This window comes from Populus trichocarpa, chromosome 18 (genome assembly GCF_000002775.5).
Source record: "Populus trichocarpa isolate Nisqually-1 chromosome 18, P.trichocarpa_v4.1, whole genome shotgun sequence".
NCBI lineage: Eukaryota > Viridiplantae > Streptophyta > Magnoliopsida > Malpighiales > Salicaceae > Populus > Populus trichocarpa.
In genome coordinates, this window is record NC_037302.2 from 2,375,336 (window position 1) to 2,400,807 (window position 25,472).

Below are 25,472 nucleotides of genomic sequence, written 5' to 3' on the forward strand. Positions count from 1 at the left end.
TTTATTTTGTTTTGTTTTTTTCTACCCGCCAATATTTTACACCTTGTTCTATTCAAATAAAGAGGACATGATTATTTTATTTGATCGTTGCATTTTTTTTTGTTTGATTAAATACCATTAGATCTTTTGTTTTGTTTATTTTTCCATGGAATCTTATAGAATTATTTTTTATAGCATTACCGTTGGTTTCTGTTTTTCTGCAGCCCTCCACAAATGGTTTTGAATCACAATAAAAAATTGTTTTGACTCATAATAAAAAAAATAAATCTTGTTGCTAAAAAAAATATATATTGTTAATGGCTACACCTTTTTTTTGCTAATTTTTATATCCACTCACAACGAGCATCAACAACTCATATAATTCTCACTATATTATACACACATGCATCAACTTTTTGATTTACAATGGAAATTATTTTCTAATAAAAATACTTTAATATTACTGTATTTTCTGTAATTTATATAGTGAGAAATTGAAAAATTAAAATTAAACCCGTGAGGCACTAAAGCTTTTGAAAAGAAGAATCTCTAGGTTAAATGGGCATTGGACTATATCCGTAACAATGCTATAGCCATATATACTCTTGCCACATCAGCCACAAGAGCAAATATTAAATTTTCTGCAGAATTAAAAACCTTGCGTTAATTTGCACAGTCATTATAGTCCAAACAAGATTTTTCATGATCAGAATGGGAATAAAATTCTCTCTCGGTAGAAAAATATGACTAAAAAACAAAATACAGAGAAGTACAAGAGAGAAATGCTTCACAAGAGAGCAGTTCGAACCTCATGAAGTGCTGCTATAATTTGCAAATGCCGAAGGAAGACTATAAGCCGAGAGCTGAAATGGTATTTCTGAGCTTCTCTAGATTGCAACCACACAAGCCCATTTCTGTGCTATTGAACTTCTATGTTATTGTTGCTCGCATCTTTTGTGAAGGCAAATTCAGAAGCCAATGCAATGTGATCACTACCCCATTTCTGAACAACACAGCCAACAAAATGTAACTTAAACTATTAAAAAGTGCATTCCAGAAAAATCAAATAATCAAACACATTCCCACAGATTATAGGTAACCACTTTGCCATTTCTTTACCTAATGCTTTCAAGGATGGAATCCCAACTAAGTAAAGATTCTGGGGCTAGACAAACAAGAAGAAGACCAAACATGAATCCTTCAAAACTTAACTTGCCTCATTTTAGCCCCAATTTGAACTACCTTCAAAAACTACCACACAATCCATCTATCTTGTTATCAAGTGATGCTTATTTGAGGATTTAATAGCTTAGGTGAGGGGGGGATTAGAACTAGGGATCTCCTCATCAGAGGAGAAGTGACTTGCAATTAGACTGCCTCAGCCACAAATCTAATAGAAATTATGGTACACGAGGCATTTGAGATTTTTACGAGGAAGAAAAAAAGACATCATGAACCTAGATGTATTGGAGTCTTCTTGTAAATTAATTTCCAAACCCAGCAAATTTTCTATTACCCATCTTAAAAGCAAACTTATACCTTTGTCGGGAATCCTGCTGTCCATTGCATAGCATGTTTTGCCATTGGAGCAAGCACCCTGACAGTCTGGAGACCTTCTGAATACCTGCATGTTCAATTAAAATATAATCTTCACAGAGTCCAGATCTGAAATGAGAAATAAATATGAATTTTCCCCTCACAACCACTGTTTTTGCTACATGGCAGCACTTTGCTGAAATTTTGAAATAGCCCTCTCCAAAAGTTCATAATTGGACCTGAAATTCATAATTCATTCTAAAATATCCCATCCCCCCAGTTTCTGCCACTCCCCCTGAGCCACTAGGCTAGATGTGCTTGCCACACCACAACCAATAGCAGGGCCATAAGAACCCTTCCTTAAGTAAGTTTTTCCCTGTGATTATTCAAAGAACAAAGAGAAAACTCATATGCAGAGTAGAAACAAGGAACTGCAGAACCTTTTTAACTTACCATATATAATCAACTGTGCCGAAGAAACACCTGTTGTAGCTGGTCACCAAGGGTTCTCCATTTGGGTCTCTTGTCCCATAACAGTCCTGCAAACATGCATACATACAGAATCTTCAGTGTTAAGTTATTTTACTCCCCTTGATAAGATAATACTGGCCCCCCTTTCTATATCGGTCCTGTAATTTAGTCCCTTTATAAAAGTACAGATAATAGTTAATCAATTTCTTTTATTAGACTTTTATTCCTTGTAGATTCTGCACTAACTTCAAAAGCCAAAACCAATCAAATTCAGGGAGAACTTGCAAAATTGATATGTATGTAGTGATGGCTAGCCACAGTGCATAATGTTGTTTCTGAGAATTCAGAGCTTTTTCAAACAGTACTATTTCATGTGATAAGAGGACATAGAATCGCCATCACATGCCTTTTTCATCAGCCTTCCTACCCCAACCCTTCGCCTTACCGTTTTACTTCTTCCTCAATTACCCTCCCTCCAATCAAATTGAGTTTTAGAGGAATCAACAGTGAAAAACAATAGAAAAAGAAAAGGTGTAACATCATGCTATTTACCTCAACTTGTGTATATGTGCTTTTGAGCTTTAGCGGATGTTCCACAAACATGCAGTCTACATTGCCTGTAGCAGTCACTATTTCCATGGGGGTCCATAATGATGGATCGTCTGCAGTTTTCCCCACACCAGCACCCTCAGAATCAAGTCCCAGAGAAAAATCAACCAGAACTTCGTCATCAGGTGAATCCAACTGAGAGTCATTTAGATCAGATGCAAGTCCTTTTGGGGAATAATTAGGGTCGTGTGACAATGAGCCCTCCACTCCATGTAGCGCAGATAAAAAAGTACTTTGGTCTTCCCCTATTGTTCTACTTTCTGGAAATAAGTCATTTAGATCCTGAAGAGAAACATCCTCCAGTAGCTTATCATCTACATAACTAACCGAAGCATCTGAGATGTTGATTTGATAGGAGGGTGAAAGGTCAGTTTTCTCGTCATCAACAATTGGCTGAGATGAAGGATGTGCTGAAGTAGAGACTTCATGATCATCAAACTTTTCCCTTATATTTTCTGTATTTGTATGTGATGAATGCTCACATGATGATACTTGATTAAGAAGAGAAGTAGAATTTCCTCCTTCTCTTTGTTCCCTCTTGTCAGAATAGGCATCTTCAGGATGGGAGGTCAGTGGAGGAATTGATTTGTTCATCTCATCACTCATTTGATCAACAGGTAACTTGCCCTCACCATGAAATATTGTTGAGCCTTGCTCGACTGCTATGTACAGTTCTCTCTCTTCAACACACAGTTCACTACCTGCACTCACATCCAAAGCATTCAGCACAGTTCTTGTATGTTTGGGCTGAGAGTAGTCATTGACAGAAGGAACATCTCCCAGCCTCTCATGTTGATTATTCTGCTTCTGCGTGTTTGGGAGTGTATCACTCTGCTTGCTATCTACCATTAATGGAGCTTGAACCGAATTATCAGAGGACTGAGTCCTGCAATAGTTTGCAGGCCTTTTTTAGGGTCAATTGTCAGAAGTTCACAAAAACATCAGAGGTTACAAGATTTAGTTGACTTGTGGAAACTTACCCAGGACTAGCATTAGGATTACGACCAAAATTATATGGCCTAGAATTGCATATTTCAGCAGAAGCTTGTCCTGATACTTTACCCCTATCAATTCCTGAGAAATCCAACTGCCGGACACCAATGAAATTAACATGTTGTTTGCAGTTCATCAATCATCTAACATGGAAGTAAATAAAGGAAGAACAAAAAGTTACCTTCTGTTCTGAAATGAAGTTGTATAACGGGCTCTGATGCAAAAGCACAAACATCACTGTCATAATAAATATAACAGATTAAACATGCCATAAAAGACCAAACACACCAGATCTGGACTTTTAAGAAATGCTGAACTAGAAGTGACCTTTGGAGTACAATTAAAATCGCCACAAAGAATAACCGGGGCATCATTCCAGGTTTTTGAAACAGCATGAGCCCTATCTAGAAGCATCCTGACCTGCTAGGCAAAGGCATGCTAGTCAAAGACCTAACTTAACACATTCATATGTGTTTTGACTGGCATACAAGAACTAAAATTGTAAGCAATTATTCACAAAAAAACAATTCCATGTGAGACTAAGCATCTGGTGAGGGATCAGCTGTGAAGCTAAAAAGTGCTGGTGTCAGTATGAGTTCCCATTTTGGGTCTTATAGAAAGAACTAGTGTGCGCGCACGCGCACGCGCACGACAACAAAGCAAACCAATTTCTAAGCCAACAAAATATAATCCCTACTGTCCCTGGCTATACACACATATCAATGGTTGTCAACGAATATTAAGCCAACTCATATTCATATTAAATCGAAATGAGTTTTCTAAGCATACTTGCAAAAGCAGGAAGAAATGACATTATTTGATTTTTAATGGGAAATGGGAAGTAATAGGAAAGTAAATGAATTAATGCTTTGACTCTTTGATAATGGACATCAGATATACTTTGTGATAGAATAGAAACAAAAGGGCACTCTTTGAAAGACAGAGAGTACATATCAAAAGACTAACACATTAAAGAAAAACTGTATGGATTACTCTACAGATGGTGAGTACCTGACCGAGCTTAATATCTCCTCTTTTGGGATTGTAAAGCACATGAATGTTACATATGACAACTTTATTAGAAATGGTTGAGCTGCAAATACAGAATGCTGACTGAGATACAAAATTTATCATATGTTTGAATAAACACAACAAAAAAGCATACAGTACTGTGTTGGAAATTGATATTGCAAAGATCTAATTACAAACGAGTAAGACAATACAAACACAAAAAAATTGCACCAAAATACTTGCTAACACTAATAACATTTAATGAAATAGATTTATAGATCATTTACATGACAAGTAAATCACTTAAAACATCACTCATCACTTGCCACATCAGTTTGTAAGATTGTATGAATAACTCTTCCATTTGTATAGATTTTTCCATTGCATATAGAGACAGCAGAACTTCAAAACAAGCTATTACCAGATCTGCATAAGCAAATTATGTTGGGACCGCAAGTACATCTGAACTCAGGCTGGAGTGGGGTGTATCAATTCAAAGCGCTTGAATGGTTAAGGTGTTGAGGCTACCAAATTTTAAGTGGTACGTATAAATTCATGCATATATAGTTCCTTTATCCACAATCACTAGAATGAGTGAGAGCAAATTCAAGTTGATCACATAAGAGATTAGCCACAAACAATGCCATCAACTTGAGTTCAAAATGCTCACCATATAAACTTATAAACCTGCCATCACAATCTTGAAAGACACTATAAACAAGTCCATCTATGGAGCACATTCATAATAGCAGATAAAACTTGCCCGAACTTATGCAATGTGCAGGGTTCACAGGATAAAAATCAACTTCCACATGATACTAAGATGAAGCAAAATTCTAAAGGACCAGCAAAAGGCAAAAGAAGACCAAGCATTATCTCCAGATGTGTTCTACACAGCTACTAAAAACCTAGAAAACACAGAGTTCATATCAAGAAGAATGAAAGGATTTCCTTTTTTGTAATGACCCTTCAGAGTTTTGTATTAAAAATTCTGAAGTTTTAACTTTCGTACAAGCTATTTATTGATATTCATAATAATGTTTCTGAAGTTTTAACTTTTGTGCAAGCTATTAATTGATATTTATCATAATGTAATAAACGTCTCAAACAAAAATTGTTAAACCAGCACCTTGTAGGTAGAGTTGATGTGTCTGCAGTGTTGTCTTGTCTTATTAACTGCTAAAAGAAAAGAAAAGAAAAACTGACTCAATAACATGAAAGCCACATGGACCAACTTATTCGGGAAACAGTAAGGAAAGACTTGAGGAGAAAGTTTCCAAGATATGAAGACATGATACCTCTAGCACACATATCTGAGCAACATTATCCCGAAGTCCATGTTTATTGAACTCAATGGATTCTTCATGGACCAATCTGAACCTAACATTAACAACAACAGCAAAGCTTTAATCCCAAACTAGTTGAGGTATTAGACTACATCACCAAACGATATTTTCTCTATTCTATCAAGAAAAGTCATCAAATAAAATTTTATAAAATCTCGGAAAAGGAGCAAAAGAAAGATAAATAGAGGAAAATTAAACACTCAAACAATTGATTCCCTGGAAAAGGAAAAGAAGGAAACAGAATAAAAAAATGTAATGAATTTTGATATATCTTTCCCATCTGACAGAAGCTAAATTTGAAATAAACCGCCTCAAAGAAATAAAGCAGTACAGGGTCAACCAAAATACTATGCCACTTGAAATGAGAAATACAATCAAGACAATGAGAAGTAATAAATGTGCGAATGCTTGAGGTAATTCAAATTTGAGCTTCTTTAAAGGGATGGTATATATAGAACATTAATCATCTCACATTCTCATGTTATGCAGGGAGCACTCGTAGACCACAAAATATAGAGCTTTTTCATTTTTCACAGCTGATTGGACATCTGAATGCCAACTGTTGTGTTGCATGCTAACTTTGATGAAGCTAGGGGGAGACACATTTATGGAAAGGTAGAGGCAATATGGTGATATGCTAGAGGAGCCAACCTAGAAAGAACTGGGTTTCCCAATGATTGAAATTTCATGACAGTGAAATCTTGCAAAACAGTTTCCTGATGTTGACTTGTGAGCATCTGGCTCTACCTCATAACTGAGAAAGAAGGTGCACCAGCTAAAATGCAAACAAATGGTACCACAGAAGCAGAACAGAAGAAGGATAACTTTTGGAGAAGAAAGTTCAAGGAAAATAGACTGAAATGAATGAAATTGAAAAACCTTCAGGGCAGCAAGTGAATGAAACAATAGCAAGGACATCAAACCATCTTAAATAATTGGCATTATGCAGATGTTAGCCTGATAATTTATCAACAAGCAGTGCTGTTAACGGAACCCATGAATGCCACAGATCAATGGCCACTAGAACTAGCTGGGATTTTACCTTGATGTTCTCCAAAAGACTGCACAGCCATCAATTGCATTGCCAGTCCGCATCTATATGTAAAAGAGAATGTTGTCAGACCAAACTTCATAAAAAGAAACACATCTTAACATTTTTGAACAAACTGAGTAACTGTCCTATAATGGCTCGCAATATCTAATTCAAATTTCTCAGGCTACTGGTCATTAACCTGTTGCATGCAAGAGTTACAGCTTGTAAAGATATACCATTACAGTCAAATGTGTCATGCAAGTCCCATTAAAAAAAAACATAAAAAATGGCAAACCTCATTATCAACCATCACATGAAACCAGAAAATTACAATTACAAATCTAATAATGTAAAATAATTAGAAAAATAATAGCAAGTTTGGGGCAACAAAGACATTGGTTCCTTCCTTTGCTCTCACTCAGCTCTTCACATCTTTTAAGCTCAATTCCTGCACTTGAACTCCTTAAACTATGAATCCTCATAATCTCAAAACAAAACAAAACAATTCTTAATGCACATAAAATACATAAACCAGATAACTCAGCAAATCCAAACACAAACTGGCTCATAAAATCACGCAGCAAAATTTCACAATTCCGCATTTCATAAATAAAGGAACTAATTGCCTTGCAAAAAACCCACCTTCCAAATTCCACTGTATCCTCGGACCTTCAACACTTCTTCCAAGTCCCCAAACCTATCAACCTCCTAAAAACAGTTACAACCAATCAAAATAAAAAACGTAGAAATAACCTCTATTACTATCAAAACCAAATGAGAGAAATTAAACACTAAATTTGATTAATTACTATTAATTAAACCTGAAAACACATTATATCAGCAGACCATAAACCAAGCTCGAAAATTATACTCCTCTTTCGCCATTCCCAATCTAACATATGCCGTGGTATATGATAATAAAGTTTGCTTCTGTGATTGATTGCTAGATAATCAGCTAATAAATTATAAGAAAGAACTATAAATCTTTCAGAGTCACGAGGAGGCGCTGTTTTGGCATACTCCCAATTCCTATAATCCAACGGCTTAGCAGGCCTCTGCAGCCTGTGATTCTGGTTGAAGAACTGTCGATTGTGATTTTGATTGAACGGTGGAGAATACCAGAATATCCGGTTTTGATCGGACGGTTGTGGTGGTGGTGGTTGGCGAAATTGTTGATTTTGATAATAACGCGGAGGAGGCCGTGGCGAAGGTCGTGGAGTGAAGTTGTGGTTTGCTTCTGCTTGGAGGAACCCTAAACTGGAGTCTTCTGTATACGGACCGTTCGAAAAGGTTCTTCCCCACTGATTTCTGTTATTACTGCCACGGTACTGCTATTAAAAACAGTTAGAATTAGTGAAAAGAGTTAAGTAACTAACTCTTTAACAGATTTTTGAGAGGGAGAGGGAGTACCGGAGGGCGGCGAGAAGACATGGAGGCGGAATCAACGGCAAAAGCGGCGGCGAGGAATTGGACAGGAGGAGCAGAGCGCTTCATGGACGGAGAGAGCCACCGTGGGAAACTGTGTTCGACTTTAGTCGCGCAAGTGTTCAAAATTTTATTTTTTATATTAACACATTAAAATAATAATAATAAAAAAAAAAACCCTTTCTCTAGAATAACCCATCTCATTAAAATTGAATAATATAAATATTACCGTTGATAACGGATAAAACCCTAAAAAAAAAATGTATATCACGAATCGGGCAGCAGTTAGAAATTTTAGAAAGGCAGTTTCAAATTGCATTCCAAATGGTTTTTTTAAGAAAATTAAATTTTTAAAAAATTATTTTATATATATTTTTAGATTATTTTGATATATTAATGTAAAAAATAATTTAAAAATAATTATTTTAATATATTTTTAAGCGAAAAACACTTTCAAAAACAACCACCATCCTCTTAAAGACATTGAAACTATATCGATCCAACCCAATTTAAATTTATACACCATGTGTGTGTAATAGTTTTGGGATTGAATATTAATTTTTATTTTATTTAGAAATATTTTTACTCAAAGGTTTTTGTTAATTTGTTTCTTATTGAAATTTTTTAACATAACAAATTTTTTTTTTTTTTGGTTAGAGGAGAGGTGAAGTTAACCAAAAATTGTGTCATTCAGTCGTTTTACCAAAGAATAATACTGTAGAGCTTTCAAAATAAATGCACTCTCCATATCAACTCTGCTAATATGTTGTGGAGTGTTATCGGCAGACCCGGTGGTTCATGGGATGCTTATTGACTGACAGAGTCTATTCTTCTTTAAGGAGATGCTTTTGCTGGTGGTTTGGCCTGCTAAACAGCAAATGCAGATACAATATACTTTTGACATATGAAGACTGCTTTCCCTGATGAGCGAGCATTGCATTGTTTGCCTGCTCTCAAGCCTCCAAATAATATACAATTTGTAATAAATCACTGTCAGGTTCGTCATGATAAGCCCGGTTGACTACTGTAAACTAAGCTGCATATAACAGCACTCCTGAGGTCAAATACACCTGACCTGACCATGCCGGGCTCTAACTCGGAACTCTTCTATTGATCATGTGAAGCAATGCAATGCCCGGAACTTGTCCGCCTTGCCAGAAATCTTCCATGGGATATATATAGCAATGCAACGCCTGGACCTTGCCTGCCTTATGATAAGGACGAGGCTTTTTTGGCATGCACAGATTGAAGTTGATTGCGAAACTATGCATGGTTGTTGTAAATATATGAATGGCTTGGCATAGCCATAACATTCAGAACATTCAGAGCCTGCAAATGCAACACCAAGACGAGCTGCCATTCACAGTATGAAATCACAATTTCGATAATTGGATCTTTGATCCGTCTAAAAGACAGCAATCAGAATCTTATAAACTGCCAGACCCTTCTTAGAGCCTCAAAGAAATACAAGACTACAAAAAGTTTGTATAACTGTTTAGAACCATAACTACTCATTTGGTCCACGGATTTTAGCAGGTGAACTTTTAACCCATCATTTCACCAGTAGCATCCATGGAACCTCAATAGTACAACCGAACCAAGGTAAAGTTCAATAAATAGGAGAAAAAAAGCAGAGTTTACACTGAACTACTAGCTCTGTGACATTATTTCTTTGTTTGAGTGATGAGTTTTGTAAGAAGATAGCAGTCAGGCGGAGTAATGTTCGTGTAATAGTTCTGGATGGTGTCTGTGATTTCAAATCCAAATTTCTTGTAAAAGTTAAGGGCATCTTCATTGTTTGTCTGTACGTGCAGGTAAATCTCAGAAATATTTTGCTTTGAGCAGAGATCAAGAACATGATTCAACAGCTTTGTACCTGCACAATCACACAAATGTGATCAGTAAATGTACCTGCCAAAACTTTCTTTCACAAATATTTGCTCTCTGTTCAGACTTGGAAGAATAAGTCCAAAAACCAGAGGGCTTTTCAGAAAAGGGGTTTTGACTATTCATAAATGTAAACTGCAACAGAGTTCCTGATACTTCATGGTTCTTATTTAATATAGTGACTCTACTGCTAACAGTTTGCAAAACCTGTAAGGCCAGTTGGGAATCAGAAACAAGGAGGCAGCATGCAAACAGATAAATTAAGTTTAAAATGTTTTCAGCAATAACTGGTTCAGGTTCAAGGAGTAGGCTTTCGCCTTTTCTTTTCGACAAATTTACTTGAGCATCATTTGTGTGTCAGGATCAAATTCATAATAAAAAAGCATAGACTTCTACCATAAGAGGAATATAAGTGGTTTGCTCACCAATGCCTAGCCTTCGATATGGTGCTAAAACACCTAATGTCATGATGTAAACACGGACAGCTCCGCCTTCTTTCTTCTCCAGTCGGCATGCAATTGCACCAACACAGATGTCACTGTAATATGCTGAAAAAAGATCCCAAAGCTTAGTACAACTGACTTATCATGAAATGATGCACTCCAGCATTATATTCACCGAGATTGCCACAATTCTTGTTTCTTTAAGTGATGTGCATACCACATTTTCACTCATCTGTGTGGTACACATGTCTAAAAACAAGGAGGAACAATTAATCACAAGCACCATGATGTTTATTCTATAGATCATGTGGTTAGATCTTCATGATAGATCCATAACAGAAAGACATGTTCTACATATTTCAGAACATAAAGCTAGGCAAACATATTTGGAAGTGTTTAAACTACATTATTAATTGACATAATGTTGCGCAGCAGTTATCAATTAATTATGAAACTAATGGCTTTAATGCATCTCCTAAGACAGAATATAATATTTCTCCAACTGATATAAAAGTTAACAACTAGGAATTTTCCACACTACATGAACAACTCTTAGCACAAAACTAGACATATTACCCGCGCGTTGCCGCGGGCCGAACAATTTTTTTTTAATGTAAAAAAATGATAGGTTAAAAAGAACACAAGTCCCAAGTCATTGGTTAAATTGACAATTTAAATATTTACGGAAAAAAAACAACAATAAATAAAATGACCAAAAAAACCACATCTGAACCTATTCGGATTATCAAACAACCCAATATACCATTCAAGATATTTGTTAAAAATCAGGATATCTGATGAACATATTGTGAAATAATCAAAACTACAAGAAATGTTGATTTGTGTTTAAAAAAGCTGAAATGTCAATCCTAAATATTGACGTTCCACCCCAAAGGAAATGGCTATAAATTTAAAACAACCATCCAAGTGAGGAGACATAATAAAAAATAAATTTATCAACAATTAGAATCCTGAGATGATAAGCAGCTTTACACAAAAAATGGAATACAGACTAAAAAAAACATTTACTGAAACTATAAAACCCATAAATGAAAAGAAGAATGAGATCAACACATTTATATGGTTACATCCAATGCACAAAAACGCAACAGCCAACAAAAGATTGCAAAAAGAAAGGCAAGTTTAACTAATTTAAGAACCCAAAAAAAGGCTACAAAAATACACAATAAAACTGGTGCCAAGGTGGTAAGAATAAACTAAATGGCCTATCATGAGTTCACGCAGAAAATAACCCGTGACGGAAACTGAAAGTGAACAAAAATATCAAAGGTAGCACGGAGGTCCCTTGTGTTGGGTTGTTTCTTTAACTTTTGTCATTCACATTTCACATGTATTAACATACTCAACAAAATTCAATAATCAAAAACATGGAAACTAGAACTAGAACAAACACAAACACAAACACAAACACAAACACAAACACAAACGCCAGGTTTTGAATTAATTATAATTTCCCTTTATTGACAGCAGCAGAAATTCAAAGCATCAGCACTTTATATCTTAAATTCAACAACAAATAATTACAAGCAACACCAGTTTGCTAGCATTTGACATTCAAGCAACATTTTAACAAACAAAAACACTTTCTCACAAATTTAAAGAGTCCCAAAAATTCAACAAGAAAACCCACATGGAAAAAAAGAAGAACAAAACAACAAACCCTATAAAGAAAAACCAAAACACACGAAACCCAATAACCCATTTCACAAAATCAATAACAAAAATAACCAAAAATAACATGCAGAAAGACACACACATATATGTTAAGAGAGAAACAATTACAAACCTAGCTTGGTGAAATCGCCAGAAGCAAGGGCATCAGCGTAATATTTTTCATTATAACGAACAGGAAAGAGAGCAATGTTTAGCTTCGTAAGCTGCATCACGTTCTTGTCTCTCACTCCATCTAGGGATATTGATACTTGACGCCCTGCCCCCATTTTAGATTTCCAAACAAACCCAGAAGATACGGAGCACCAAAGATTTGTAATATGGGGTTTATAAGGCTACGCTGCTTCTGAATTGGGGATTTGACAAGCAGTTATTTTCTAGTTGATTCGCTTGAATTTCTGTTCGGCAAGCAAGAATATTAGTGGTGGGCTTTATTAGTCCACCACTAAGACCCAATACAGGAAGAAGACTAAGTTTCAGTTTCTATTTTGGGCTATCAAAATGTATTGTGCTTATAAAATTTAACCGGGAACAATGCTGCAAGTTAAATTATTTTTTTTAATATAAAAAAATATTTAGATGTTATTAATGTAAAAAAAATTAAATCATATAAATTAATTTAACATAACTTGATTACTTTGATGGATTCAAAAACAACCTAGAAAACAGGTAAAAATATAGTTTGATTCAAAATAAATATTTAAGATGATATATTTTTAATAAACATTGAGATGAAAACTTATTGGATTGATTTGGACTAACCTGCCAATTTGTATACCAAGTAATGAGATCATAATAATCATTTATAAAAAAAATTAAAATAAATAAGCTCAATTTTTAATAAATTCAATGTTGAATGATGGAATTGAAAACAAATATATTTTAAAAAAATAACCCGAATAAGCTCGAGTTAATCTATTAAACTTACGATCCAGGTTATGAGACTAGAATAACACAATGAAAGTAAATTATGAAGTTCAATTCTCAATCAACCTAATATTGAAAGATGAAATTAAATAAAAAAATCGAATAAAAAATGACTTGAGTCAACTGGGATTAACACGTCAAACTCGTTACCTGAGTTATAAGATGGAGATAACCTCATAGAAAGCAGACTGAAAAAAATAAAAAAATTTAATTCTCAATCAACCCAATTTTAAAAGATAAAATTAAGAAAAAAAAATTCAATTAGAAAAAAAAAACTTGAGTCAACCAAGTTAACCCGTCAAACTCGCGGTCATGTTCATGATTTCTGGATAACCACATAAAAAGTAAATTCAGAAAAATTATGAAGATGAATATTCAATAAATATAAAATTAAATAATAAAATTGAAATTAAAAAAAATATATAGGTATTTTTAAAAAAATACTATTCTAGTGAATAATGTAATGTAAAGAGGGGTATAATAAAACCTCATCCTCCTTCAATTTTGTTTTTTGTTAATTTTGATATTGAAAGGCTTGTTAAAAAATATGGAGTAAAAAAAATATTGAAATTATGTATAAGAGACCGATTGAATTTTGGATTAAGAGAGAAAACATTTTTCTTTCTTTCTTTTTTTAATTAAGAAAATTATTTAAAAAATCATTTCAAATCATTGTGATAGTGTTTAGCTAATTTCTTGAAATGAAAAGGATGAAAACAGTTAAGATAAAAAAGATTTGTCTCCTTATCTTTTCTATCTTGAAAAGACAAAAATTCATTTCAAAATTGTTACAAACACAATTTTTATAATACCTTCATCTTCATCCTTTGAACCAAACACATTCATATCTTTTTTGTTACATGACGTTAATTGATAAACTCAAATTTCACGGATCTAAAACCCTAAAGGCTTAAAACTCACAGTTTTAAGCAACATGCTTAGGTAAAACCACCCGTGGACTCAGCCTAAAGAAAGAGTCCAGCCCTCATGAACTCAGCCTTGAGGAAGAGCTTAACCCTTATGGCTCAGCCTTGAGGAGGAGCAAAGCCTTCATGGGCTCACCTTACAGGAAGAGTCTGACCATTATGGACTCATCCTAGGGGAAAAACTCAACCCACAAGACTCAACTACATTTTGGATCTTACTCTCATTATACCCTTAGATTTAGGTCTATCATATTTATATCGCATTAATGATTGTGTAAGATATATTTATCTCTTACTAATACATATATCATGAATATTCTCCCTCATCAATGCATATGTCATAGATATTTTTCCTCATTAATGCTTGTGTAAGAGATATTTATCCCTCATTAAATCTATCAGGGCAAGATTACACTCTAGCCTCTTCTTTATATAAAAAGACAAGACTCATGGGTTATAAATACTTCATGAATCCTTCAAGCTTCAGGTTTACAATCTACATTATCTACTGCATACATATTTTCAGGGCATCTTTCTTTAAAATATAATTTTTTTCTTTTTCTAAAAAGATACTTATTTAAACTTTTGAGAGTCCCTAAATCTACCAAATGAGACCTTTTAAAGGTGCCAACCGCCAACCACTTTTGCCTACTAGGCACTGGCTGCCAACCATCTTGGTCAGGAAAAATAGATCAGATTACTAGAATCAAGAGATTGATCGATTATGTAACATATAAGCCTTACTCCTAAACTACTTAAATCTTTTAGGACATTATCATTGGCTTTGTCTGTGAGAACTTGATTAAAAAAAACCATCAGTTTTTTTATAATGACATTTCCAAGTCATTACATGGAGCACAACCATGACACACCGAGGCTAGAACACTTCTCATTACTGTGAGCACTTCTACCCACTCAGACTTCAAATAATTTATCAACCAAGTGTAACTTCTCATCCAGGTTGTGTTGGTCGCTCAAGGGCAAAATTAGACTTTGCCATCTCAACAAGTCTTGCACTCGCGATAACCCCACCCTTGAAAAGGACTGACAAGGGGTCTCCTTGTCTTAATAGTACCACTCTCTAATAGATGGATTAGAGGGATCCCTAAAGCCTAACAAATCACCTAATGTTATATTATCCTTGATAGAAAGTAAGTTTATTTTTAAATTAAAATAATTGTTTCGGTGACATATATTTGCTATCTATAAATCTTAGTTGGGGTTTTAGATTCTTGGATAATATTTTTAAAAAGGGTTCTCTCTGGTGCAATTTCACAATCTTCTTAGAAAGGGTTCTCCCTAGTGCAATTGCATACTCTTCTTGGAAAGGGTTCTCTCTAGTGAAATACCCCCGCCTTTTATGACAGCTTAAGATGGTCAACCTCAACAAAGCAATATGACCCTTGTCCTATGGTCAAATATATACCACCAATACTAACTGAAACATAGAGAACTAACACAACTCTTTAGATAAGCTTCTGGACCTTATATTATCTTCAGTGATGATCTTAAATCTCTCACTCTCAAGTATGATCCCTTTCTAGTGGGGGGCTTTCACACTTCATATCATCGTCAAAAAGGCCTTAAACCTTTCACTCTAAAAAAATGCAATAACACTCTAGTAAGGGGTCTCACGCCCCTTGAGAATACTAAAGAGGCCATATACCTCTCTCACTCTAATACAACCACTCTATAATAGGGGGCTCCCAATCCCCCATACCATTACCAGGGAGGCCACAAGCTTACCACTCTTCAGTGAGATCTTTCTCTAGTTGTGAGCTCCTAAGCCCCACACCATTACCATGAAGACCATGGGCCTCCTATTATAATGTGATATCTCTTTAGTAGAGGCTTCCAAGACCCCATACCATTGACAAGAAGGCCACAAGCCTTTTTTTACGACCATTGAGGGATATATTTCCCTCATCTTCTTAGATTATTTTCTAAGTATAGGCTCACTTTCTTTGGATTCCTTTTCGCTTCTTAGAAAAAATTTGAAGTATAGGTGTTGGCATAGGTCTATCTTCTTCGCCCTTTGAAAATTTTCTAAGTATGGGCGTCGATAGGGATTCATTCCCCTTAGCCTCTTAGAATATTTTTTAAGTGTAAGCACACCCTCCTTAGGTCCCCCCCCTCCGCCCTTTAGAAAATTTTCTAAGTATGAGCGTCAACATAGGTCTGTCCCCTCTGTCCTTTGAAAATTTTCTAACTACAAGTGTTAATAGGGATTTGTTTCCCTCATGCTCTTAGAATATTTTCTAAGTATAGACTCACTCTCCTTGGATTCTCCCAGTCATTTAAATTTTTTTTTAAGTATGGGCTTCTTCTTCATGGGTTCCTCCATGATTCCTCTTTATATGCTTAGAAATTCATTTTTAACCATAATGCATGCCCTTACATATGGGCTTTCTGATATATTACCCGACGTTTCCACCCCTCTTTTCATACGAAGAAAATTCAAAAAACTCGTCATAACATATATTTTTACAAGCCTTTGCATATAAATATCACAAAGACTTGATGGTTATTAATAAACTTAAAATTAACGGGTTTAAAAATCTTGAAGGTTTAAAACTCACAGTCTCATGCAACATGCTTGGGGAAAACCACCCATTAGCTCATCCTAGGAGAAGAGCTCAACCATTGTAGGCACAACCTTGGGGAAGAGCCCAATGTCATGGGCTTAACTTAGAGGAGGAGCCCGACCCTCACGGGCTCAACTTAGGGGAAAAGGTCAACATTTATGGGTTCAACTATATTTTGGATCCTACTCTTCCTACACTTCTAGGTGTAAACAAAATCTCCTAATAGGCCTGCCATATTTCCATCACATTAATAATTTTATAAGAGATATTTATCCCTTGTTAATGCATATGTTAATGGTATTTTTCCTCATTAATATTTGTGTAAGGAATATTTATCATTCATTAAAAATATCAGGGCAAAATTATACTTTAGTCCCTCATTTTCATAAAAAAACAAGACTCATGAGCTATAAATACCCTATGAATCCTTCAAGCTCTAGGTTCATAATCTTCATTTTCTACTGCATATATATTTTTAGAGCATTTCTATCTAAAATAGCATTACCTTCTCTCTAAAAAAATACTTATGCATATGCGAGGCTCTAAAATCTACCAAAAGGGATGTTTTGCAAGTATCAACCACTAGCCATTTTTACCTATTAGGCACCAAGTACTGGCTACCATCCACATTGATCAGGGAGAATGGATGAGATTGTTAGAATTAAAAGATTAATTGATTATCCAACATATAAACATTGCTCCTAAACTACTTGGATTTTCTAGGACATCATCACTAACTAAATGCAACCTAAGTGATTTTATATGCTAACATAGTTAATAATTATTGGAATTTTATTCATAATTGAGAAAACTAGATGATTTAATTTATATTTTTAGCAATGAATTTTATCAAATCTTAAATCTAATTACTTCATTCCTATCTCATCTTCATTTTTATAGGTTTTAAAAGAGTAAAAAATATTCTAGTAAGATATACCTAGAAGCTTGCATATGGAACATATGTAAAAAATTACAAAATAATAGAAAACACAACGCATTTTATGAAACTATCTTGTTGTTGATCTAAGTACCAAAGCTCACAACACATTTTATGAACTAATTGACAAAAGGCATAATGGGATTTGGTATGTTAATGAGGTCATCAACCTGAGCATGATTGAAGGTGATTTCTTACTTCTCCCATTTCTAAGATTCTCATATTTTATTTCATCATGCTACACCATTCATTTAAATATAGGCATGTTCTAAAGGAATAACATATAGACTTATTACTTGAAATGTATGTATAGAGAAATTTAGTTACCATGAAAATAAACAGTGATATGATAAAAAAAATGCACCAAGAAGCAGAGAAAGTTTATGGTCCTGATTTGGCGAGAGTCATAAAGATACAAAATAACTTAGCTCTTGCTAGTTGTAAGCCTTTTGATTTGAAAACATCAAGTCTAGAAAAAAAAATCATGAAAAGATTCAACAAAAAAATATGACATTCTTTGCCGATGCTTCTTTGTCTTATTAATTGATTTTATATGCTTTGTTTGATAAAAAAAGACATGCCAAAATCTCTTTAGCAAATAATGGTTAATGATGTTTCAAAATCCAAAATTCTTAAGAGTAAGATTTTTTTGGTGGTTGAATAATAGGTTTAATTAAGTGTTCTTACTATTTGATCTATTCTCCATAGATAAGGAAGATGATAGCTTGATGTAATAAGTCTAATACCAAAATAGTTCCTTTTCAGTGGATTTTGAGACTTTATAATGCTTAAGTCAATATCTTTATAGAGATAATACAATAAATATGAAAAAGAGCATTAAATCTTAATAATAAGATTGTTCGTTCTTGTTTAAGTATATGATCAATGTTCTGTAAGAGAAAATGGTGCTATGTGTATATGTTAAAATGAAAAAATTATGAACCATTTACTTGGGTGGTTCAAGAGATATTTATACCTTTTGAATCTTGTCATTTTGCTTGAATGAGGGGGCTAAAAAGTTATTACACCCTGACAATATTAATAAAGGATAAATATTATTTACACAAACATTAATGATGAATACATATCTTTTTTACATGTATTAATGAGATAAAAATGTGATATGCCACGTGAGATTTTTGTATACTTAGAGATGCAGGTATAATATAGACCTGTTATGTATGTCCTTGATATTGCATGCAATAAGTAAATAATACAAAATTCTTCAAGAATGAGACACACACAATCCACTGGCTTTTTAGATCGAGGCTAATATGCTTGAGTCAGTCAAATAATATCTAAGAGTGGGCCCAAGCCATGCGTCTGGATCTAAGGAAGTCAAGACAGAGGCCTAGTGTGCACAACATGGGCTTGAGAGGCATCGGGCCACACGATTGGCACGCTCTTGTTAAACTGGGCTTGGGCCAATAAATTTTTTTTTTTAAAAAAAACATGATCTGCTTTCACTCTTCCTTAATTCTTCCAATGGATTCAAATCAAGTTTTTCGTTGGAATTATTTATGCAGATTCATTTGTTGTTGGAGAACAAACTACAAAATGGAAATGGTGCTAGCTTTTGGGATTAGCAGAATGTGATAACAAGTTGTTTGAAAACCATAAAGAGTACTGCTAGCAGACATCTAGAAATTCTAATGCATTATTCAGAAAAATACTTCATCATTTAAGGGTGAAGTCTGTAAGTTTACTGAATAATAAATCCAACTACTTAAGCCCTAATTCATCATTTCTTTTTTTTAGGTTTAGTACTGTATTTTGGGCCACTCGATCATGTGATCAAGAAAGAGAAGAGTTCAATGGAGATTAGAATAGCAAAACATATGCAAAATAGCAAGACAAAACAAAGTATCTACATGACACAAGCATGCAAGTCCAAAGTAAAATAACAACTAATGACTCACTAGCAAGTTGACAAAGACAGCCATTTGATTTTTTGCCAGAAAAATTGTCATTTAGCCAGGAACTTTATCATCCACACAGCCCATATACATTCCAACAACCTAACTGCTGAAAGGAAGTCGAAGCAGAGAAAAAAATGGGAGAGAAGAAGAAAGCCAAGGCAGTAATAGTAGGAGGGAGCATAGCAGGGGTGTCATGTGCACATGCCCTCATTTCAGCTGGATGGGATGTTGTGGTGCTTGAGAAATCAAGCCAACCTCCTAAAGGGAGCCCTACCGGTGCCGGCCTCGCACTTGACAGGCAGGCTTTTAACATTATTGAGTCCTGGCTACCCCAGCCTCAGCTTCTCCAACAGACCACCTTGCCTCTAACAATTGATCAGGTTTGCACAAATTCTTATTCCCTTTTTTGCCTTTCCTTAATCCATCTTTTTCACAGATTTTCCTCATGTTGAAATTAATTAAAAATTGTTTGGCCTTATGCCAATCGATTGAGATCGAATTTCACTTGAATTAGAGGAATTTAATCCTGAGAAGGAGGGTCACCCTAGCTTACTAGACCTTATGTAAGAAACTGGGATCAAATTCTTTTGTTTAGAACAAGGGGGGTCAAATCCTGAGAGGGAAGCACCTCATCAGTTGTGCAGCAATACTGAATGGCACCAGTAACTTTTCCTTCTCGGGCCTTTGGATATCTTACAGAATCAAACAGCAGATGGAGAAAAGGAAGTCAGTAGGATATTAACAAGAGATGAGGATTTCAATTTCAGAGCTGCACACTGGGCAGATCTTCATGGTCTTCTGTACAATGCACTACCAGCAGAAGTATTTTTGTGGGGTCATTTGTACCTTTCTTTCAGGACTTCTGAAGACAAAACCTCTGTTACAGTTGAGGCTAAAGTTCTTCAAACTGAAGAGATTATTGAGATAAATGGGGACTTGCTTGTTGCAGCAGATGGATGCCTCTCTTTAATCCGAAAGACTTTTCTACCTGACCTGAAATTGAGGTTTGTTCATTACTGCCTTTCGTATTTCAGACAATGTGTTGCTGATATGATTTATACTAGTTGATGGTAAGCATTACTTGTTCTGCAGGTATTCAGGTTACTGTGCTTGGAGAGGAGTTCTTGATTTTTCAGGAAATGAGAATTCAGAAACTATAATGAGCATCCAAAGAGTGTACCCCGATCTTGGAAAATGCTTATACTTTGATCTGAACACTGGAAGCCACACTGTGCTTTATGAACTTCTTAGCAAAAGGCTCAACTGGATTTGGTATGTTCATCAACCTGAGCCTGAACAGAAGGTGATTTTCGATTCTCACTCCATTAGTAAAATTTCCATTTCCCGGGCTTCATAAATTTAGTTTTTAACTGGGTATAGTCCATATTTCAAACCGTGAAAAGGTTCTAGTTTGAAGATGGATTAGGGACAGTTAGGCCACAGTTTCTAACAAGGAATGGTAAGAAGCATTAACGATGGGATGATGTATTGAAACTCTTATAATGTTCTGCAGCAGTTAAAGCTGCTGGAGGCTAGAGCTCTGAAATTATTACTTGAAAATTTTTCAGGGATACTCAGTGACCATGAAAGTAAGCAGTGATATGATAGAGAATATGTATCAAGAAGCAGAGAAAGCTTGGGGTCCTGAATTGGTGAGAGTCATGAGAGAAACAAAGGAGCCTTTCATAAATATCATATATGATTGTGGTCCTCTTGAGCGAATCTTTCTGGACAACGTGGTATTAATCGGAGATGCTGCTCACCCTACAACTCCTCATGGCGTCAGAAGCACAAACATGTCGATATTGGATGCAGCGGTTCTAGGAAAATGTATTGAGAAGTGGGGAGCAGAAAATATACCTTCAGCTCTTGAGGAATATCAGCGCATTCGACTACCAGTCACTTCTAAACAAGTCCTACACTCACGCAGAATGGGTCGAATCAAGCAAGGCTTAGCTCTTCTTGATCGCAAGCCTTTTGATCCGAAGACAGCAAGTGCAGAGGAATGTGAAGAGCTTCAGCAGAAAAACATGCCTTTCTTTGCTACTGTTCCTTTGTCAGTTGATTGATGTTATGCTCCTTGTCGCACGTGTTATGACACTCCTCATGAGCAGAAAACTCTTGGTGTTCTTCTGCTCTTCTTTATTTCTTAAATCCAGTTCTTTTGCTGGATCTTTCCGTATAGATAAAGGAATACAAACGAGAAAGCCTGTGTTTCAAGAGAATATAGATTGCATGAACATTCTGAAAGCATTTAGCTTTCAGTTCACAAGACAGCTTTCTCTCATGCAACTTGCAAATCATTTCACGATGCAGAGGGAAATTCTTAAACTCCTTGCCAGAACTTTGTTGGCATTCAAATCATAGTTTTTTAATCTTCAGCAGTGACAAATGTTTTTAGTATCTTGAACATGGCTGAAATGAATCTCAATGTCATTATTAGCAAAAAAAAATTGGTTAAAGATAGAACAAACAGAGAGCGAGCCTTCTTATCCAGAAATTGAAATGAAAATTCACTCAAGGCCTTAATTGACAAGAACATATTAGTTTGCGCTTACAGAAAAAAGAAAATTTGTATGCTGCTCAACTGGAAAAATCACTTCCTTTACAACTCTACAAGGCAAATTCCACAACCGAGTAGCCGCCACGACTCGGAACAACTCATATCAAGCAGAAGATTATTGAAATGACATTGTCTGCCAATCACCACAGAATGATTAAACACCCATCCTTCCACGGGCAATGATGCTTTGAGCCTTCCACCAGAGTTTATTTTCAAATGGGCAAAACTTGGACTATGAGAGACAGCATTACATTACCACTCAAGTTTATACAAGCCTACTACAATTGAATGAATAAAATTCGAAGTTCATTTAGGATACACAACATGTATTGATCGTAACTGATTTCTGCATTCTGATAAGAAAACAAATTAAACTTATTTTGCAGGCCAGGTTGCTTGGGCTGACATAATAATTCCAACAATCACTCCAAACAACCCGAGTGCACTACCAAAGATCTCAATCACCAGAATCTTCACAAAAAGTGAAGAGTTTTGAGCATCAGACAGAGCACAGCTGCTTCCAATTATACCCACGCACAATCTGGTATCCAAACCAAAAAAAAAGGGCATGTATCATTAAGCAAATGATAGATTAGTAAACCATAAAGACGTGAATCCTCACATAATTAAAACGGTCAAAAGTTACAATTGATTAAGAGCATGTCATCTGTGTCTATTCGTGAAACTTTTGTGTTAAATACATCTTGATGCTTAACATCACTCTATCATACAAGTATATGCATATAAGGGATATTTCAGTAGAAGATACAAGGAACAAAGGTGAAGATACTGACCCGCAGACAAGGTTTGCAAAGCCCACGATAATCCCAGAGGCAAAAATTGCATATCCAGCTCTAAGAGACTCAGGGGCATAAATCTGTGAAGCTGGAACACTCTCTAACTTTGTTTGTAGAATAATTGCTACAATAACACCATATATTGCAACAGCCTCACAAAAAATCACACTGACAAACACAAGTGATTGAGAAAGTCATTATTTGAAGGCATCACTTAAATTTCATAAATTCAATCATCATCACATAACTTCACAAGCAGAATAAAAGCAGGTTTTGCAATCAGATCATTCTTAACAGTTGCATGAAACTCAAAAAGCTCCTAAAACTCAAATTAATATGACCAAAGTTCTGTTCCATTCATGAAATGGGACAACATTGCATGTAGAGAGACTTTGATAGGGCCTTGAAGACTGAGGAAATGAATTGAACTAATAACAATCAAAATCTATCTAAAATAGCAATTCTTTCATCTCAGTGTTAAACCTGACACTCTACCTTAAGCCTTCTAATTCAATGTATCACAATCATCAGTTAAAATTCTCAAGAACTCTTAAACATATGAACATGCTCTAGCTACCTAGCATAAACTCAAAAGAGGCTAAATACAAATTGTGCAAGACTACCAATAAAAATACACCTCAAACCATATTTGCATAAGATAGTAACACGATCGTTCTCAAATTACCTTCTAGAGTCTTTTGTCTATTCCAAAACCATTTTAAGAACCCCCTCTCTAAATAGTTCAAGTTACAAGAACTTGAAAAAACCAATTCACTAGTGAGATTCTGCAACCCAACACCAAAGAAATCAGCCGCCAACACCCCCCAACAGAGTGCCATACGTATAAAAGCAATATACATAGCACAAATCCCCACCACCTCCTCCTTCCAAAAACAAAAGAAAAAATTTCACCGCCAACATTTTCTTCCTTCAAACCTTATTACTAAAAAAAATGCAGCTAATACTCATCAATTTCGATTCAATTCTTATAACAAATGCAATCAGCATTAAAGGCCAAACATCAGTTTGTAACACAAACAGATCCTATAATCAATCAATCAATCATGAATTTACAAAAAGAAAAACCCACAAAAAACAGATAAAAAAACGCCCTTGAAAATCAAACTTTCACCATTTCACACACAAATCAAATTGGAATTAAAAAGGAAAAAGAAAAAAAGAAAATTAGGGTTTATGTAATTTATAATTACCTGATGAGATTCTTAGAGGTAATGCGAGGAGCCTTGATTGCAGCACCAATTAAACTACTCCCAGTTATATAAATCCCCCTATCAAATCACATAATAATAATAATAATTAAAAAAAAGGTGTTTAGCACACATCAAAATGACCAAGTCACTGTGGTACCAGGCAGCGCCGAGGACGGAAACACCGATGGCGACGGCGATTCCGACGGCGGAAAAAGTGTAAGGAGAGATCTTAACGAGTGCTTGCGACCATGAGCTTGACATTTTTCTGATCTTATTTTTTTCCTCCGATCTGATTGGTTTCTATTTGCGTTGAGAGAGGGGGACGGGAAGGAGAGGGAAGGAGATGGGTATAGCACGTGCTGTTCGCGAGTGTGTGAATATTTGAAGTTGGATAAACTATATATTCGTCCCTACTTTTTTAATTTTTACAATATTGTAGTCGTTGTGATTTCAAGAACTTCCAAGATGGTCCCTGTTCTTAAATAGCCAAGGAAAGATAATACTCTAACTAGTCCATTCTTTTCTGAAAAAAATTTATTTTATGATTTTTAATTTTTATTCTTTTTTATTTTTTTGAATAACCTGAGAAAAAGATATTACCCATTAAATACAGGATGAAATACAGTAAAAAAGACTTAAAAATCAGTTTTAGTCAACTTGAGTTAACATGATAAACCTATAACCCTAATAATCAAGGCCAAGCAAACCTGAGATATCTCGCCAAACTCATAGCATATATTATGAAATTAGAATAACATGATAGAAAAAAATAAAGATAATTAAAAATATATATATTAACTCATGTTAACTTTTTAAAATTGTGAACTAAGTCATTAGACTCAAATTACTCTATTTAGAAAAACCATGAAACTCAATTTTCAATCAATTAAAATTTGAATGATGAAATTGAAAAAAAAATCTTAACTATACAAAAGGATTTAAAACAAAATAAAATAGCAATTAAAAAAATGAGGATCAAAATTGAAACACAAAATAAATTTTATATTTGATTGAAGGGTGAAATAGAAAAGAAAAAATCAATTTAGCAAAAGGAAAAAAAATAAAAAGAATGAGGACCAGATTGGTAAAAATAATACACCATAAATTTGGATTTAAGGGGATGAAATTAAAAAAATAAACTTTTATAGAAGAGCCAAGAAAAAATTAGAAATCAAAACAATG

The 25,472-nt window shown here is 34.9% G+C and overlaps 4 protein-coding genes across 11 annotated transcripts; 1 reads left to right on the forward strand and 3 right to left on the reverse strand.

Moving 5' to 3' along the window:
- Positions 1 to 250: 250 nt before the first annotated feature.
- On the reverse strand, positions 251 to 8,549 carry LOC7459006 (carbon catabolite repressor protein 4 homolog 6). 8 transcript variants are annotated; one of them, XR_002979086.2, is made up of 15 exons: positions 8,389 to 8,530; positions 7,800 to 8,309; positions 7,621 to 7,686; positions 6,988 to 7,040; positions 5,898 to 5,979; positions 5,729 to 5,778; positions 4,600 to 4,681; positions 3,916 to 4,008; positions 3,770 to 3,802; positions 3,576 to 3,682; positions 2,539 to 3,499; positions 1,969 to 2,054; positions 1,519 to 1,603; positions 788 to 982; positions 251 to 620 (listed from the first exon to the last, which is right to left on the reverse strand). XR_002979086.2 is itself a non-coding variant. In XM_024590536.2 (14 exons), exons 1-14 carry the CDS (start codon positions 8,470 to 8,472, stop codon positions 899 to 901), a joined length of 2,373 nt encoding a protein of 790 aa, XP_024446304.2. In that variant the 5' UTR covers positions 8,473 to 8,549; the 3' UTR covers positions 629 to 898. The 8 variants fall into 8 exon arrangements, 7 of the variants coding, with proteins under 7 accessions (XP_024446304.2, XP_024446305.2, XP_024446303.2 ...); XM_024590536.2 differs by lacking the exon at positions 251 to 620 and having other exon boundaries at positions 629 to 982; positions 7,800 to 8,306; positions 8,389 to 8,549; XM_024590537.2 differs by lacking the exon at positions 251 to 620 and having other exon boundaries at positions 629 to 982; positions 5,729 to 5,775.
- A 1,233-nt stretch (positions 8,550 to 9,782) lies between these two features.
- On the reverse strand, positions 9,783 to 12,831 carry LOC7462971 (uncharacterized). The gene is made up of 3 exons (XM_002324238.4): positions 12,541 to 12,831; positions 10,716 to 10,838; positions 9,783 to 10,279 (listed from the first exon to the last, which is right to left on the reverse strand). Exons 1-3 carry the CDS (start codon positions 12,692 to 12,694, stop codon positions 10,068 to 10,070), a joined length of 489 nt encoding a protein of 162 aa, XP_002324274.2. The 5' UTR covers positions 12,695 to 12,831; the 3' UTR covers positions 9,783 to 10,067.
- A 6,917-nt stretch (positions 12,832 to 19,748) lies between these two features.
- LOC7459005 (uncharacterized) lies at positions 19,749 to 21,991 on the forward strand. Its single transcript, XM_002324806.4, has 4 exons — positions 19,749 to 20,099; positions 20,419 to 20,723; positions 20,812 to 21,022; positions 21,288 to 21,991. The coding sequence occupies exons 1-4, from the start codon at positions 19,854 to 19,856 to the stop codon at positions 21,786 to 21,788; spliced, it is 1,263 nt and encodes a 420-aa protein (XP_002324842.2). The 5' UTR covers positions 19,749 to 19,853; the 3' UTR covers positions 21,789 to 21,991.
- A 214-nt stretch (positions 21,992 to 22,205) lies between these two features.
- Positions 22,206 to 24,657, reverse strand: LOC7462970 (V-type proton ATPase subunit c''2). The gene is made up of 4 exons (XM_002324237.4): positions 24,448 to 24,657; positions 24,291 to 24,368; positions 23,077 to 23,247; positions 22,206 to 22,823 (listed from the first exon to the last, which is right to left on the reverse strand). The coding sequence occupies exons 1-4, from the start codon at positions 24,549 to 24,551 to the stop codon at positions 22,658 to 22,660; spliced, it is 519 nt and encodes a 172-aa protein (XP_002324273.1). The 5' UTR covers positions 24,552 to 24,657; the 3' UTR covers positions 22,206 to 22,657.
- Between the last annotated feature and the right edge of the window lie 815 nt (positions 24,658 to 25,472).

Bases quoted from the DNA above. Each gene is read 5' to 3' on its own strand.
- LOC7459006 (XM_024590535.2), bottom strand. From the start codon at position 8,472: ATGAAGCGCTCTGCTCCTCCTGTCCAATTCCTCGCCGCCGCTTTTGCC. The intron at 3,683-3,769 runs GTAACTTTTTGT...GGTGTCCGGCAG, and splicing joins ACTTCATTTCAGAACAGAAG to TTGGATTTCTCAGGAATTGA. The intron at 3,500-3,575 runs GTAAGTTTCCAC...ACCCTAAAAAAG, and splicing joins AATCCTAATGCTAGTCCTGG to GCCTGCAAACTATTGCAGGA.
- LOC7462971 (XM_002324238.4), bottom strand. From the start codon at position 12,694: ATGGGGGCAGGGCGTCAAGTATCAATATCCCTAGATGGAGTGAGAGAC. The intron at 10,839-12,540 runs GTTTGTAATTGT...ATCTTTTTTCAG, and splicing joins TGGCGATTTCACCAAGCTAG to CATATTACAGTGACATCTGT. The intron at 10,280-10,715 runs GTGAGCAAACCA...GTGATTGTGCAG, and splicing joins ATATCGAAGGCTAGGCATTG to GTACAAAGCTGTTGAATCAT.
- LOC7459005 (XM_002324806.4), top strand. From the start codon at position 19,854: ATGGGAGAGAAGAAGAAAGCCAAGGCAGTAATAGTAGGAGGGAGCATA. The intron at 20,100-20,418 runs GTTTGCACAAAT...GATATCTTACAG, and splicing joins TGCCTCTAACAATTGATCAG to AATCAAACAGCAGATGGAGA. The intron at 20,724-20,811 runs GTTTGTTCATTA...CTTGTTCTGCAG, and splicing joins CTACCTGACCTGAAATTGAG to GTATTCAGGTTACTGTGCTT.
- LOC7462970 (XM_002324237.4), bottom strand. From the start codon at position 24,551: ATGTCAAGCTCATGGTCGCAAGCACTCGTTAAGATCTCTCCTTACACT. The intron at 24,369-24,447 runs GTACCACAGTGA...GTGATTTGATAG, and splicing joins TCCGTCCTCGGCGCTGCCTG to GGGGATTTATATAACTGGGA. The intron at 22,824-23,076 runs GTCAGTATCTTC...TTTGGATACCAG, and splicing joins TTTGCAAACCTTGTCTGCGG to ATTGTGCGTGGGTATAATTG.